Source organism: Danio aesculapii, chromosome 24, assembly GCF_903798145.1.
Source record: "Danio aesculapii chromosome 24, fDanAes4.1, whole genome shotgun sequence".
Taxonomy (NCBI): domain Eukaryota; kingdom Metazoa; phylum Chordata; class Actinopteri; order Cypriniformes; family Danionidae; genus Danio; species Danio aesculapii.
The window spans coordinates 13,411,035-13,429,634 of NC_079458.1; the positions used below are offsets into that span (position 1 = coordinate 13,411,035).

The 18,600-nt window shown below is 35.6% G+C and overlaps 1 protein-coding gene across 3 annotated transcripts in view; it reads left to right on the forward strand.

Annotated features, from left to right (window-relative positions):
* Positions 1-18,600, forward strand: part of prkag2a (protein kinase, AMP-activated, gamma 2 non-catalytic subunit a) — a 124,914-nt gene that overhangs the window by 50,868 nt on the left and 55,446 nt on the right. For all 3 annotated transcript variants that reach the window (XR_008835975.1, XM_056450918.1, XM_056450919.1), the window contains 2 exons: positions 12,897-13,093; positions 18,303-18,354. Coding sequence is in view for 2 of the 3 variants with exons in the window: in XM_056450918.1 (XP_056306893.1) it covers positions 12,897-13,093; positions 18,303-18,354 (249 nt within the window). In the remaining variant the exon portion in view is untranslated. The remainder of the gene's footprint in view (positions 1-12,896; positions 13,094-18,302; positions 18,355-18,600) is intronic.

The window sequence follows — 18,600 nt, forward strand, 5'->3', positions numbered from 1 at the left end:
GTTTGTCTGAGATGGTAAGTCTACCGACATGTGTATATTCCATACAAGCTGAAGCTGATTGGTCAATTCTTGTCATGTGACTCACGGTGCGCTCCCAGCATTTATTCAAGGCACACGCAAGCCACACACTTCCATTGGAAATAACGAACTTGCGTGAACTGAGATATCGAATTGAACCAAATCGATGGCATGATAATCGTAACTGAACCGAACACCTCTACTGTGAAGTCATTATTGTGAAAAGGAACAAAAGTAGTGTTCATTTTACCTAGAATTTGCAGTCAAACAAATGTTTAAGTACGTTTTCACAAAAAATGTAGGTAGAAACATGTATTTCCAATGAGCCTGTGTTGTAAATGATGATGTATCCAAGAGTACACACTGAAAAAGCCACTCAGCTACATTAACCAACAGATCACGTTTCCCAGCTGTGTCTAATAGTCTGCGGATGGAAAAACGATTGACAGAAATGAAAGCGAGCGAGAGAGAGGTGAAGGGGAAGAGACTCTTCCTCTGTGAACAGATCTGGATGTTGGACTGATATTGAAGAGCTGACAGACAGGCTGATGGATGATACGGACACACAGATTAGCAGTTAGCGGCTCCAAATGTCAGGACATTATACAAATGCCAATTGGAGGTCGTCACTCACTGATCCGAGACCTGCTACATGTCCATTCAGTTCCGTTTTCATTCACATGTTCTTAATAAAAATAATTGCAAAAGAAAAAGATACAAAAGAGGAAAATAAGAAGAAGCTACTTTTATTAATTTTCAGATTGCGACACGGTGGTTCAGTGGTTAGAACTGTTGCCTCACAGCAAGAAGGTCGCTGGCTGGGTCAGTTGGCATTTCTGTGTGGAGTTTGCATGTTCTCCCCATGTTGGCGTGGGTTTTCTCCGTGGCCTCTGTTTTCCCCCACAGTCCAAAGACATGCGCTATAGGTGAATTGGGTAAACTAAATTGTCCGTAGGCTAGTGTGTGTGTGTGAACGAGTGTGTGTGTGTGAGAATGAGTGTGTATGGGTGTTTTCCAGTACTGGGTTGCAGCTGTAAGGGTATTTGTTGCGTAAAACATATGCTGAAATAGTTGCTGGTTTATTCCGCTGTGGCGACCTCTGAAATAGAGACTAAGCCAAAGGAAAATGAATGAATAAATGAATGTTATATTTATTTTGTACGATAAACTGTACTAGTATAGTTATACTAGTGGGGACATTTTATCATTATATCTATACTAGTACCTTTTATCATACAGAATTCATTATTTTGAAAATGTAAAAAGGCAGATTGTTTCTTCTTTACGGTGTAAAAATCATCATATCTATATGTAGTAAGTCCCCATAATGATAGCTGTACAAGTGTGTGTGTGTCTGTGTGGCAATGTTTGAAAGCCTGTTTTACTTACAGGATAAAAGAAAGTTAAATGCGTCTCTTTCTTGTTCTAAAACCCAGACCTGTTTCAGTATTAATTTTGAGCTTTTTTATTTTCAAAATGTACAAAAACAAATGTGAGATTGAAACTTAGAATTAGAGGTCTGCATTGGCTTGATTGCGGAATCCAACCAGATTTCTTGCGGTGCGGGAATATATTTCAGAATAAAATGCAGTAGTGGTCTGTAACTGGTGTAATTTGAACAGGACAATAGCGGGCGGGCAGACAATATAGCATTGCCTAGTCGTGACGTTATTTCAGAACAGCAAATCTGTGATTTCTTTATTCTTATTGAGCACCGGTACAGCCAGTGCTCATGACTGTTACACATGCTGAACGCATGACCAGTGCTTTCTGCACATGCTTTTTATTCACACAGTCTGCGTGTGCATCATCTGCATAACGGTCCTCAGAATTTAGTGGGAACAGTCAGGTCAGGTAGAAAATTATTCTAAGCAGGCAGCGGGTGAACAAAGACTAAATATACGGCGGGAGCGGTCGTGTGCGGAATAAAACCTCACGGGAGCATGACTAAAAAAAATTTCCAGCGCAGACCTCTACTTAGAATCACAAGATATTTAGTTTTATGAGTTTTTTTTTTTTGAGAGAGAAATCTTACAAGTCAACAATATAACACTGTGTTTTTCACAACTCTGACTTAATTTCTTACACTTCGGAATTAAATTGTATGACAAAAGCAGTTCTGAGTAAACCAGTAAGGACTGTGAGATGTAAACCCACAATTCAAAGAATAAAAGTCACTGCTTTCTTGCAGTTCTCTAACTTTATCTTGAATCTTGACGTTCTAACCTTTACTCACAATTTCAAGTTTATAGGTTGCCTCACAATTCTGACATTTAAATTCTGACACTCATTTCTGAGAAAAAACATCCAAATTGTGAGACATAAAAACTTAGAGTCATGATAAACACATTTCACTATTGCAAGTTGTCACAATTCTGATTTCATTTCTTTCAGTTCTGAATTTACATCAAGCAGTTAACTATTTTAATGAGACAACAAAAATGAAGAGTTTTTGAGATTCATATTGATTAATTTGTTTGTTTAGAGTGACTATAACAGCATGTACAGTGCTCAGCATAACTAAGTACAGCCCATTTTAAAACTGAATATTTTGACCCATTTCTCAGTGAATATAGACAATGTATTTTGGTGCATTTAAACAAAACAGATTTATTCAACAGATATATTTATTAAAATAAAATTTTAGTCACCAAACATATTTAGAAATTGAAAGATAATACAATTAAATTCAAGCAAAATATTGGAAAAAAAAAAACAAAACAAAACAAAACAAAAAACGCAACCTACATAATTTCAACTAAATTTTTCAATTTTTTTGCTTCTCTTGATTTTTCCTCTTTTTAAAATTTGTATTTAATATTTTTCTATAACATATATATTTGGCTGTACTAGTTTTTGGACCGTTATCGTAAATTATGTTGTTAGATAAGCTCCAGATTTGGCTTCAGTACTGACTAATCCAATGTATATGCACAAATATAATATTGTATAGCTTCCTATTAAAAATATGAATTTAAAAGAGAGATTTGTGAGTGGTGTACTCTTATATTCTGAGCATTGTATAATGAAATTGACTCTATTCATTATAATAATTTATAATAATCACGTTTAAACCTTAGCTTTTTATGCAGCTTTTATTGGACTGGAATCTAAATATGAAGACTTGGCTCTAAAAGTAAAGTCCAACCCTGATCAGATCAGAGAGTTCTGCTTCTGTAAAAGCGCTCGTGTTCTGAAAATGAGAGCAGCAACACTCACGTGTCATGATTGCCACTCACACTGCATGACCAAATGCAATCCTGTTGGTCAGTTTAATGGATTTTGACAGGCGTCACTATAACAGTAAATGAAGCCTGCTGGGAGAACAGCCGGGATTTTGTGACACATGGATGCATGCAACCAGGCAAAGACACAAACTAGAGATTCAGTGTCCTTGCTGGCCATTTAAACTATATGAGCATGTACAGTTGAAGTCAGAATTAATAAGCCCCCTGAATTATTAGCCCCCTGTTTATTTTTTCCCCAATTTCTGTTTAACGGAGAGCAGATTTTTTCAAGACATTTCTAAACATAATAGTTTTAATAACTCATCTCTAATAACTGATTTAATTTATCTTTGCCATGATGACAGTAAATAATATTTTCTTCTATACAGCTTAAAGTGACATTTAAAGGCTTAACTTGGTTAATTAGGTTAACTAGGCATGAAAGGGTAATGTAAGTTATTGTATAACGATGGTTTGTTCTGTAGACTATCGAAAAAAAAATATAGCTTAAAAGAGCTAATAAATTTGACCTTAACGTTTGTTAAAGTTTTTTTATTCTAGCCAAAATAAAACAAATAAGACTTTGTCCAGAAGAAAAAATATTATCAGACATACTGTGAAAATTTCCTTGATCTGTTAAACATCATTTGTGAAATATTTTAAAAATGAAAAAATAAATAATAATAATTCAAAGGGGGGCTAACAATTCTGACTTCAACTGTACTTACATTCACAATACAATGCACAATACATTTTATGTTCAGAATTATATGGAGTATGCAATGTGTATGTAGTACTGCATTTTGTTTTCTATATTAGTCTATTTTATTGTTTTATTAAGTCACATTTTTTTATTAAAAAAATACAAATAATGTTATTATGCATTAATTTTCATTTTTTTGTTTTAAATAAATTTGTATTTATTTTAAAAAAATTATTAAAAGAAAAAACATTAAAAATAATATCATTTATATCTAAATAAAAAAATATTATTCATTCTTTTCTGTAAAATGCATTTAAAATAAGGTATTTAAAATGTATTAAGATTAAATGCACAAATCAATAAACATTCAATTGAAATATAGAAATAAATCAATATTATTATTTTATTTATTTAAAATGAATTTTGTACATATTATGTAAAAAGTCTGTGAATTCTAAGACTCAACATTGATTATGATTCTGTTAAAAATGTTAAACTAGAGATATAAAATCAAAACCTGCGTTAAATTATGAGCCTTTAAATTATGAGCTACATTTTTGATTGCATTCTGCAGACAATATGGCACATAATATACAAATAGCATGTAAATGATACTGTGGTTGTATTTCATGATTGCAATGTCTTTTAAAAAAAATTATGGAGTTTAAAAAAGCTTCATAATATAGACAAAAACAAAGACCTGCTGTTGTATTCATATCTAGCCAAACAGCTGCCCCAGATTTCACCACATGCAGTTGTGCGTAAATAGCTTTAGGGGGCGCTGCTCAGCTTAACGTGTCCTCATAGATTCAGGAAAAAGTCCTTGAAATGTTGATAAGATCCACAGTTCTGTCTTTATTTTGTCTTTAACAGACCTTTCAGGACACGACATACAGCTATTTTTACCTTTCTTCTCATTCATGTCTGATAAAATCTTGAAAAACATGATCTTATGTGAAGTCAGCAGTTAAAATGCACACGTGACCAAAAAAGAGAGATGAACTCGTATGCCACTATAAAGCACAAGTAGTAGCAAGTAGCACATGTTTACTGAGCTGACATATGCAAAATAGAGAGAAAGAAAGGCAAATGAGGAGGACGATACCACTTGATTTGACTGCTCTAGTCATTTTGTAAAGTGTGTTGTAGGTGTTGTATTACTAAAGCCAATGTAATAAACGAATACTGTGTGAATAAACAAACTTAACATCAGTTTCAGTGTAAACACTCCCATATGGAAATGTCATTTATAGCCATATGAACATATGTTATGTTACTTTAACTTATTTTAATATGTTAATCAGGTTTCAAAGAATGTTTTGAAGGTGTAGTTCTTGCAAAAATGAAAATGTACTCACTATTTACTCAGCTTCAAGTGGTTGCAAATCTTTATGAGTTGAAAAACACAAAAAAGATGTTTTGAAGGAAGCCATTTGGCCTCCATAGTATTTGTTTTTCCATACTATGGATGTCAGTCGTTACAGTTTTCCAACATTCTTCAAAATATCTTCTTTTGTGTTCAATGAATATAAAAACTTAAACAAATTTAGAAAAAGTCAAGTGTAAATAATGGCAGAATTCTCATTTTTAGGTGAACTATCCATTTAAGATATAAAAAGTTTAACTTAATATGTTTAACTTAATATGTTTAGTCAACTTCAAAGTTTTTTTTGTGTATGTACATATTTTTAAGTCTAATGGTTGAACATGTTAACTATATTTTGATAACTGAAATGTTGCAAATATACATATATTTGACTTTTTTTATTTCTGTGATGTCCAAACATGAATATGTTGTTAGCATGCACTACCTGACCAAAGTCTTGTTGTCGATCCCAGTTGTAAGAGCTACAAATAATAACTTGACTTCTATTTGCTTATTTGGAAAAGTGGCAGAAGGTAGGTTTTTCAGATGAATCATCTGTTGAACTGCATCCCAATCATCCCAAATTCTGCAGAAGACCTATTGGAACCCACATGGACCCAATATTCTCACAAAAATCAGTCAAGTGAAGGAAAGATTATGATTTGGGGTTCAGTATGGGGGTGTGTGAGAGATCTGCAGAATGGATGCAACATCAACAGCCTGAGGTATCAAGACATTTGTGCTGCCCATTACATCACAAACCACAGGAGAGGGCAAATTCTTCAGCAGGATAGCGCTCCTTCTTCAGCCTCCACATCAAAGTTCCTGAAAGCAAAGAAGGTCAAGGTGCTCCAGGATTGGCCAGCCCAGTCACCAGACATGAACATTATTGAGCATGTCTGGGGTAAGATGAAGGAGGAGGCGTTGAAGATGAATCCAAAGAATCTTGATGAACTTGAGTCCTGCAAGAACGCTTTCTTTGCCATTCCAGATGACTGTATTAATAAGTTATTTGAGTCATTGCAGAGATGTATGGATGCAGTCCTCCAAGCTCATAGGAGTCATACACAATATTAATTCTTTTTTCACTGCACCATGATTTTATATTCTATACTGTACATTATTTCTGTTAAGTGTCAAGACTTTTGTCTAAGCAAAGTCAGACCTTACTGTCCTAATTAAATAATTAAAAATCATGATCATATTTTATTAAATAAGTGTAATCTAGAGGCCTTTGCCTTTCATATAAGCCACTTCTTATACCAAACGATCAACTAGAAGTCAAGTGATTATTTATTGTTCTTAAAACTTGGATAAGTGAAAAGACTTTTGTCAGCTAGTGTATTTTATCATATATCAGATTTTGATATAGGATGTGGTGGTCGAATGTGTTTGAATAGTCATTAAAGACCACATATTTTCTGCCTTCTAGCCTAATTCTTAAACAAGTTAGACAAACAGGATTTAAACTTTGTTATCTGCAATTCTATATTTGGTCTGAAGATTAAAAAAAAGCTTAATGTTCTATCACTAGTCCTGATTCTAACACAAACAAACAGCGTTCTGCGTAGTTTTGCAGCTATTAAAGCAGAATGCAAAGCTATCATTTTACTGGAGAGACCTTTTATGTTCATTTGTATGTTGTAGTAGCTTATTTAAAAAAATATAAAAGTCCATACATACACATGTCCATCTCTTTGGATTGTACTGGAAAGGAATTCATGCCAAGTGCAGTTTAAGGTTGGTGTTTGTAATAATTAGTTCACCTGTCATGGCTCATTGAATACTAAGTGTTCTGCCGTAAGCAGGATTAGGTATATAGTGTTGGGTTAACTTGTTTGACCCTTGGTTGAGGGTCATTGGTCACTGATGATGAAGTTTGTTAACCTCTATTTGTAGCGTAAACATCAATGGAGGTCATGTTGACGTCAGCTGACGGGATAGTGTTGTCTTTATAGACTAAAGTTCACTGAAAGTTCAAATAATAGGTTCAAAATGAGGGCTTTTGCAACAATGCCACAGAGAAACCACATATGACCCCCAAAGCTAGTGATAAGTGTCTGTTTTTTTAATTAAGATTATACATTACTCGAAAGCTGAATAAATAAGCTTTCCAGTGACGTATGGTTTATAGAATAGGACGATATTTGGCTGAGATGCAGCTATTTGGGAATCAGGAATCATAAGAGTTCAAAACATTTACCTTTAACACATATGTACAGTTGAGGATGTTTTCATCATCTCTGGGGTGATTTTGAGTTCTAATTTGGACATAACTTTTTCTGTGTTTCAGCAAGTGGCGCCCCCACAAAATTTTCTTAGGGGTGGCCAGAAGAGGCCACACCAAATCTTGGGGTGGCACACAAAAAATAATGAATTCAGTGCAATGTTATACTTTTGTTTCTGGTAGATGAAATAATGTGTTTTTAATTCATTTAATTAATTACTTTTAAAAGATTACATGTGCAAGCCAAATAAAAATCAGTGTTTAATTTACCCTTTTGTTATGTTTGGGATGGAAACATCCACTAAATTAAGCTGCTGTAAAAATGCATCAGATTTTTTTTTTCCTTTTTTTTTTTTCATAAATCTGTTAATCAACCTCAGTCCTGATCAAAACTACTAAAAATTACAGGAACCATTTACCCTTTAAGTAGGCCTGTGCTAAAAAAGCTCAGTTTCAGGATTTTATATGGAGTATAACAGCAAATTAAAGCGTGTATGTGAGAGTGTGAGAGTGAGCTTTGTGCACCTTGATGAAATCAAAATAAGCACCTCAGCTCTTCGAACTACAGAGTAAACAAAAACAAAGACTGTGTATTTATGCATTTTGTGTGTTTTTTCACCGAATCAGTGACATCATTTATGAATTTAGTATTTAAAGAGTTAAAATCCTGTAATCTTTAAAAACATTTAGTAGTTTTGATCAAGACTGAGGTTGATTTTTTTTTTTTTTTTTTTTTTTACCGATTTATGCAAAAAAAAAAAAAAAAAAAATTGAAATATTGTTTATCTGATGCATTTTTACAGCATTTTAATTCAGTGAATGTTTTCACTTCAAACCTTACGAAAGGGTAAGGGTAAATTTGAACTGCACAAAGGTTAAAATTGTCCAGATAAACTGCTTAGCAATGCACATAACTAATAAACATGAAGTTTATTACATATTTACAATAGGACATTTAGGAAATATCTTCATTAAACATGCACTTTACTAAGAAAAATCCATAATTTAATCCATGCGATTTATTTTGGTGATTGGCAAGAAAAGTTGTTTTGTGGTATTTATTTGGTGTTGTGCAAAGAACTGTGTGGAAATAATCTTTTATTCATTGATAACATGTCCCTGTAAACATCATTACAGTTTTTCTCAGTGGCTTTGGTGCATTTCTCACAACACTATTTACATTTGAACAACAGTTAATACATTTCTCAAAACAATTAGTACAAACTGCAAAACCTAGTTGATAACCTGCAAAAGCGTGTCACTTGCTCAAAATGGATAGCTCATTCCTCAAAAGCAAGTATTGATGTCAATCAAAGCATCATCAAGATGAAAAGTCCTGACACCATTGTTTATGAACAAGATAGCCAAATGACTTTGTCATGTTTTCATTATGACAGTTTACTCTGTTCATTTTTTCCAATGCAATAAAGTCAGATTTTGGTGACACGTCCTGAAAATGCTCAAGACAGCACTATATACTATTTGCACAGCCATTTGAAAACTACAGTAAAGTTAGAAATCACTGCATTTAGTGAGGTATCTGAGTACAAGACACTCAATATGTATGTTTCACATTTTTACTGCATTATATGCTCTTTGCAATTCTAATTTCACAGCATTGTGCAAAAGAATAAAATCACCCTTATTTACAACAAACATTAAGTTCCTTTGGGTAGAGCTGTGCACAACTGTAAACAATACTGCAGTACACATTGGAGCTGAACCTACAACATACACAGGTCTGTAAATCCTTCATGAAATTGTTCAATTAAGGAGACATTTTCAGGAAAAAAAAGATTTAAATTGTTTTTTTTTAGTTCAACTAGTTCAACACTTTTGTATGTAATGACTCAGATAATGAAATGAGGACTGGTAGTTTTATATGGAATGACTATTCAGCATTCACAAGTTTAGTTCATTTTGACTGACATGACATAAGCAAATGATAATGTTATAAAACAGCAGAGAGTTGTATGAAAGCAATTGATGCATGTCCAAAAGCATTTGCAATTTGTTGGAAGGAATAAGAAACTGCTACTATGATGTGCACAAATGACTAATAGTTTTGAGAAATGCATTAAATGTTGTGCAAATGTAAACAGTGTTGTGAGAAATGCACCAAAGCCACTGAGAAAAACTGTAATGTGAAAAGGAACAAAAGTTGCTGGCGTCATACTGCCTCGAAGCATTTATTTAAATAGAAATTGCAGTCAAATGTCTTACAAAATATGATGTTGAAAAAAAAAGGTAAGATTTTATACAGTCCAGTTGGAAGAAACAGATATACCAACATGCACTGTATAAAATAGTACAACATTCTTTGTACTTAAATCTGTGAGTTTATTTCATGCCTTTTTTATAAGATTAAACCTGTAGGACAATGGTTGAAATTTCACTAGCTGTGCTAAAAGACAGCCAGCCATGCCACTTCCCCAAAATGTATTTCTTAATCAATTCAGCCATTAAATGGGCCTCAGAGGCTTTAAATGTGATTCACAGTCTGGCAATTTCCACAAAGCACACGTCAGCATGATGATACAATAGCGACAATGCTTCTAGAATGATCAATCGCGTTTGAGGAAATTCATTTGGCATTTACCTGGGTTTGAATATCAAAGAGTCTTTAAGCTTTCCTCTAGCTTTTGTTTTGATTCGATTAGCTTGTGCAATTGTATTAAAGTGATTCGATAGCAATACGGCTTCATAAATACGCCTCTTGTATTGCTTATGAGGACGGTTTAATGTGATTACCCCTGTAAGTATGGCCTGTGGGTCTGTTCTGTTCAGAATCATGTAGAATTGTGTCTGGCTGTGCAACACAAGTCGTTCACATTGGGTAAAACCCACTTTGTACTGCAGTGAACATGTGGCTCTGTGAGATCTTTCAATTTTTCAGCTCCTTCTATGTTCCTGCTGCCTTTCTACGGTATTTCCTGTTATGTGCTGTGTTTACTGGACCGACTGACTGCTATAAAATAAGTTCTTTCCTCATTCATCTGCCGTGGATGTGTGGTCTCGGCTGAAGGAAGATAATGGCTTGGTGCTGTCACTTGAGGTAGTCAGAGTGGCTTGTTAATAATTTCTCGATGCAAGGTTGTAATGGATTCCTTGATCATTCTTTCACGCTTGATAAATGCTTATGATTTTTTATAAATGTGCTCATCTATCAACTTTCACTTGGCATTTGTGCACACACATCCATTGATATAGTTAGATTTTATAGATATCTATAGATGGATGGATGGATGGATGGATGGATAGATGGATGGCAGAGACATAGTGGACATGATGGACAGACCGATACATGGCAGATTCCATGGTCGATGGGTGGATGGATGGATGGATGGAAGGATGACCAATCACAGTGTAATCTTGGCTGTCCCTGTGGGAAATGTATTCTTACCTCATTGACTTGCTGATGGCATCTTGGACTCTGCAGGCAGTGCTAGATTTCACTCTCCTCTTATCGACTCATCAAAGCAGAAACTCAATAAGTTTCCTCCACACACCACTCTGTGAGAACAAGCTCCTTCCTCAAGGCTCTGCAACCCAATCCAGCCGGGGAGAGAGGACAACACTCAGAACTGGGTCACGTTCAAACAACAGAGAGCTCAAGCAGTCACAAAAATGCAATTAGAGGGCCGACAATGAGATTGATTTGATCAATTAGCCAAACGAACGTATCCAAAACGGACAGGCCAATTACTCAGGCGACTGGCGTGAAAACCCCTTCAGTCACTTTTGAGACTTTGCCATGCATTGGAACGAATAATGTCGCCTCAGTAATTGAATAATGTTGTGTATGCCGGTCATTTCTTTGAGAAGCAGTTTCTATGATCTGACTGTAGCATAGAAGGCAGAGCCTGAAGGAATCACAGCATGAAATCTGCAGCCCGAAACCACAGATGAAGTGTAAAATGAGGTGATAAAAATCTGCCTGTTGTTCAGGCCTCATGGCTCCTTCTATTTCTGCAAGCTCGGGTCTGAAACGATGACAAGTACAGCCTAATATTTAAGTGGCAGCAGGATATACAGTAAATCACCCATCGTGGGGGGAAGAGAATGAGATACAGTAAGACACTGTGGCAGAACACACTGTATCAGACATAATGGCTTAAAGGGGCAGCAACATCAAATTGAATTCCAACTGAGACAGACAGACTAGATAGATAGATAGATAGATAGATAGATAGATAGATAGATAGATAGATAGATAGATAGATAGATAGATAGATAGATAGATAGATAGATAGATAGATAGATAGATAGATAGATAGATAGATAGATAGATAGATAGATAGATAGATAGATAGATAGATAATTGCAAATGATGGAGGCTAGATAGATAGATGGATGGATGGACAAACAAGCTAATGATAGATAGATAGATAGATAGATAGATAGATAGATAGATAGATAGATAGATAGATAGATAGATAGATAGATAGATAGATAGATAGATAGATAGATAGATAGATAGATAGATAGATAGATAGATAGATAGATAGATAGATAGATAATTGCAAATGATGGAGGCTAGATACATAGATGGATGGATGGACAAACAAGCGATAGATAGATAGATAGATAGATAGATAGATAGATAGATAGATAGATAGATAGATAGATAGATAGATAGATAGATAGATAGATAATTGCAAATGATGGAGGCTAGATAGATAGATGGATGGATGGACAAACAAGCTAATGATAGATGGATGGATGGATGGATAGATAGATAGATAGATAGATAGATAGATAGATAGATAGATAGATAGATAGATAGATAGATAGATAGATAGATAGATAGATAGATAGATAGATAGATAGATAGATAGATAGATAGATAGATAGATAGATAGATAGATAATTGCAAATGATGGAGGCTAGATAGATGGATGGATGGACAAACAAGCTAATGATAGATAGATAGATAGATAGATAGATAGATAGATAGATAGATAGATAGATAGATAGATAGATAGATAGATAGATAGATAGATAGATAGATAGATAGATAGATAGATAGATAATTGCAAATGATGGAGACTAGATAGATAGATGGATGGATGGATGGATGGACAAACAAGCTAATGATGGATGGATGGATGGATGGATGGATGGATGGATGGATGGATGGATGGATGGATAGATAGATAATTGCAAATGATGGAGGCTAGATAGATGGATGGATGGACAAACAAGCTAATGATAGATAGATAGATAGATAGATAGATAGATAGATAGATAGATAGATAGATAGATAGATGGATGGATGGATGGATGGATGGATGGATGGATGGATGGATGGATGGATGGATGGATGTAAATCTGACATTTCTTCTCTCTCTACAGCATCTGGGATCTCCTCATCTCCCACCACTCCAACACAACTGACCAAGCAGACTTCAGCGTTTCTTGTGGAAGTCAGTCGAAATGACACAGTGCACCGCTCCTCATCCTCTCCTCTCGACACGGGACAGCCCCACAGTCCACCCATTACAAAACCACCACCCTGTCCCTCCTCGGCACCCATATCTACCTCACGCATGGTAAGTGAACCGATCCCAATGCAGTCATTTTATGCTTCAATTCAAGAAAGCGTGGATGTACTATAGATGTTTTAATCACTAAATAATTGCACAAGCAACAATAATGACAAAGCCTAACGACTGCCTGATTGTACTTGTTACTGTTTGTCTTATGAATATTGTGCAAGAATGTTGAAAAACTTCTGAAGAAGTCACATACACCTGTCTTTGCAAGGTTTTGAATGCCAAAAAAAGTTTTTATGAAGTATAATAATATTTATAATTATATTTATTTAAAATTCATGATATTTCATATTTTTCTAAATTATCATTATACAAAAAATGATTCATTGGATTTACTAAATGTTTTTAAGGTAAGTGGTTGCAAACAATTTATATGGGCTAAATTTAAACAACCACATTGAATTTAGTAATGTTCAACTTAATTTATTTGTTTAAATTCAGCCCGTATAAATTGTTTGCAAACACTTACCTTAAAAAAATTTAGTAAATCCAATGAAAAAATTTTTCAGGGTATGTATATTATAAACTGTTATTGTTACTTAGAATATACATAATGGGTACACAGGATTAAATACACACTCACCGGCCACTTTATTAGGTACACCTTACTAGTACCGGTTGAACCCTCTTTTGCCTTCAGAACTGCTGTAATCATTTGTAGTAAAGATTCAACAAGGTACTGGAAGTATTCTTCAGAGATTTTGGTCTATATTGACATGATAGCATCACGGAGTTGCTGCAGATTTGTCAACTGCACATCCATGATGCGACTCTCCCATTCCTTCACATCCCAAAGGTGCTCTATTGGATTGAGATGTGGTGACTGTGGAGGCCATTTCGTCACCTTAGAATTATAAGGTTCTATCTGCGTTCTGAATGATTTTGAGATATCGAGCTTCAAAGTTTTTGCATTCCATAGCAAACAGTATGTGTGTAACATTTGTTTTTTTAATTAAAAAGTCTTAAAATGTAAACAACTTAAAAAACATCCCATAATGTAAATAAATTGTCAATAATAAGAATATGTCAATAACTCAATATTGACAAACATGTCAGATAGAACCTTATAATTCTAAGGTGACGATTTGAGTACAGTGAACTCATTGTCATGTTCAAGAAATCAGTCTTAGAGTATTTGCGCTTTACGATATGGTGTGTTATCCTGCTGGAAGTTGACACAATGCTCAATTGGTATTAATGGGCCCAAAGTGTGCCAAGAAAATATCCCCCACACCATTACACAACCACCACCAGCCTGAACGTTAATACAGGGCGGGATGGATCCATGATTTCATGGTGTTGAAGCAGAATTCTGACCTAACCATCCAAAAGTTGCAGCAGAAATCGAGACTCATGAGACTAGGCAATGTTTTTCCAATCTTCTATTGTCCATATTGTCCTTCTATAGTCTATTTTTATGAGCCTACGCAAATTGTAGCTTCAGTTTCTTGCTCTTAGCTGACAGGAGTGGTACCCAGTGTGTGACCATGTCTACATGCCTAAATGCATTGAGTTGCTGCCATGTAATTGGCCGATTAGAAATTTGTGCTAACAAGCAGCTGGACAGGTGTACTTAATAAAATGGCAGGTGAGTGTACAGTACTACATGGCTCCCTGGAATACTTGGATATGTTATTCTAAGATAACAACCACTGAACCTAATAACTCAGACAGATCTATCTTGTTACTGAATAACAAGTAAGAAAGTACAGCTGTCTTTCTTTCCTTCACTTTTAATTAAAGAACTATTCATTCATTCATTTTCTTTTCGGCTTAGTCCCTTTATTAATCACGGGTCGCCACAGCGGAATTAAACGCCAACTTATCCAGCATGTGTTTTACGCAGTGGATGCCCTTCCAGCTGCAACCCATCACTGGGAAACATCCATACACACTCATTCACACTCATACACTACGGAGAATTTAGTTTACCCGATTCAATTATACCACATGTTTTTGGACTTGTGGCGGAAACCGGAGCACCCGGAGGAAACCCACGCGAACATGGGGAGAACATGCAGCTGAGGCTCGAACCAGCAACCTTCTTGCTGTGAGGCGATTGTGCTACCCACTGCACCACCTTGCTGCCCCTAATTAAAGAGCTAGTAAATTATTATTCTTTAGTGTGTAGTTGATTACTTTCGTGGCAAGTAGCTGTGTAATAAGCAAAATAATGTACATAATTTATTATGATAGGACAACCGGCTTGATGTACATTCTCCCTTACATAAAACACAAAATAAAGCTTACTTTAAGCATCTTTTTTTATATCTTGGCTTCTTCATCTCATTCAAATGTATAATCCTTAGACTTTAGATTAGAGAGTATATAATAATTACCATATTGTCAAAATTGTCATCAAAAATAGGTTATTTTTAAGTAATAGTTATTGATTAATTGAATACAATATCAACATTTCTGAATTCACATAACTCCTTATAACATATGTATACACTTTCACAACTCACCAGTTACTCCTGAAGAATCTAATCTGTTTTTCACAACTCAAACCACTGACCGTTTGTCATGCTCACGTGCCAAAATCAATACAGCAGTCACCATCTGCAATGCTGTTGTCCTTGCCTCCTGCCCGCTAATCAAAGCAGAGGTCCAAGACTGCACTCAGCAGATGTGTTATCAACATCACAGCATCACTATGCACATTGTGTTTCATGTTTATGTACATTTTGGATCTCATTCAATACTTATATGTGCATATTTGATAGAGTGATTTAACAGTAAGATATAAGCCAAATTTACATCTGAAGGAGGCTTGTTTCAGCTGAACTGATGGATGATATCACGGTATAGTTTCTATTGCTTTTATGACTTTGTGAATTGCTTTGCATAAAAGTATCTGCCAAATGCATAAATGGAAGTGTAAGTAAGGATAAAAAGATTTGATGCAATGTTCCCTTCTCATTGCAGTGTATTGCTGTCTGTTTATATTTAACAAGCCCTGAAAACCCACTCTCAGCAATTTTCATTTCATAAACCATTGATCTGCTGCTTTGCGATGAGTGTTGGTGTCATATGGGTCAATAAAGATTCAAATATAAACAAATCACTGCAGACTTCTTCAGCGTTCACTGCTGTCTGTTAAATAAACAGCATGTCTTTCACTCACTGCCAAGCTCTGATACTTTGAGTATGCTTGTTTTTTTTATTTCCCATTGTGTAATTTCCAAGATCAGTGAGCTCACTTTGTTTTGTTTATTTACTTCTGTTGTAGTGCATGCATGGAGAGTTCTTACGCGTTTGAGCTTATTCGGACAGACACACCCACTGATTCATCAGCCAGGAATTTGGCCACAGTCACATTTTAATTACCCTCCATCCCGTGCCAGATGTTCCTCTGGGAAAGACCAAAAACTCTTGTGAGAAATATCTAGTGGACCTCCTTTAAAGGCTAAATGTGTGTACAATAGGATTGGTTATATTCTATATATTGTAGGTCCGAGGAGGCATGTTAAGACAAAAATGGAAAAAGATTCATGGCCAAACGGAGATGGCATAAGAAACAGTGCTGCTCTGTTATTTGCAGTTTGTACATTGCAGGTAGTGCTGATTTACTGTACATTTAAACACTGATATCTGGAAATGGCCTACATTTTAGACGAAAGAAATTTAGTAAAACCTGTGTTCTAATGGCACTAATAAGGTTAAGATAATTGTGTATATAATTGATTATATACTGTGTGTGTGTGTGTGTGTGTGTGTGTGTGTGTGTGTGTGTGTGTGTGTGTGTGTTTGTGTGTGTGTGTGTGTGTGTGTGTGTGTGTGTGTATAGACAGTGGCCTTTAAAGTCACCATAACTCAATCCAATAGACCCTTTTGGGATGTGGTGGAACAGGAGATTCACATCATGGATGTGCAGCCGATAAATCTGCTGCAACAGCATGATTCTATCATGTTAATATGGACCCAAATCTCTGATGAATTTTCTAGTACCTTGTTGAATGTATGCCACGAAGGATTAAGGCAGTTCTGATGGCAAATGGGGGTCCATTCTGGTACTAGTAATGTACCTAATAAAGTGGCCAGAAAATGCTGGGTTCCACATAATTCCTTCATGTTGTGCCAACACAAACAGATTAAGTTAATTTTTTTACAAATTTAAACGGATTGAACATAAAACAATTAAGTTGTCCACAAAAAATCTCATGAACTGTGATGTTTCATCGTGCTTTAAATAATTTGTCTGAACAAGCAGCAAAAATATTTGAGTGTACAAAAGGCAAAGCACATTCATACTGTCATACTATAAGCCGATTTGATACATATTTAGAGTAGATTATCCCTAAATTTAAATTTTCCTCTTCATCTATTCTTCCTGATGTGGTTTTAAACCTTTACGAATTTCTTTCTTCCATTGAATACAAAATAAGATATTTTGAAGAATGCTGGTGCAGGTAAAACATTACTATGGAAGTCAATTGTTCTCTGCACCTGTTATTTTCCCAAACTATATTCTCTTGTGTATATACTGCATATATAGTCTTGTTCCCAAACTATTGTGTATAAATATAGTCTTGTTCTCGAACTATATTCTGTCTGAAGAGAGAAACCTTTGAACAACTGAAGAGTGAGTAAACGATGACAGAATTTTCATTTTTAGTGAACTGCCCCTTTAACCCGCAGACTCAGTAAATGAATCATTTCCTGAATAGATTCAAAAGACTCGGTTCACTCGGAAGATTCAAAATCCCCACCCACCAGCAGCCAGCGTTGACAGGCTCACTGCACTCGCTTTTCTATTTGTACATTGCCTACCCGTCACAACAAGAAACGAGTAAGCAGAATAGTTGATTTAAAAACACTCCCCGTCAGACCGTCAGCGGCTCCTCATCGCGACTGCAGCAAACTGGAACAGTCCATTTCTAAAAAGCCGGAGGGGGAGTGTCTCTCATGACTGCCGTCACATTGGATGTACATATACACAATCGGAGCACGCCTTCAAACACGGACTGTCACTACGAGGACCGATGGACCTAAAAACATGAGCACTTAGTTTACTTCCACCTCCGTGATTAGCTTTTTGTTGCGTCCGCTTGTAGACTACTGTATCTTTATTAGACTGACCGCGAACTTCCGATCTCCGCGGTCTCCTCAGCGTCTGTCCGCCGGTGTAAAAGTGTGTGTGTGTTTGTGTGGAGGACAGCCTGAGATCGCCTCGTCTGAGCTCCACTCTGTCATCTTTCCACAGGTTCACGGTTTATCTGAAGATATGCTGGAGAAACTCGATATCGAGGATGAAGGTAAGCCTTTTTGGGATACATTTGAAGCGAACTGCCGCTGTTTTTCATAACCGGTTACCTCAGCAGCTTCACCGTCTTGACATTGCGATGTACTTCCCTGATTTATTCACTCCACAATGATGCCTTCATTTTAATCCCATTCACAATCTTGATAATTGTGAGAATCGCTGTATAAATAGATTTGAAACGGATTGAATCTGAAGTGATTTAGATTTTACTCCCGTCAGATGGCCATGTATGGCGTTT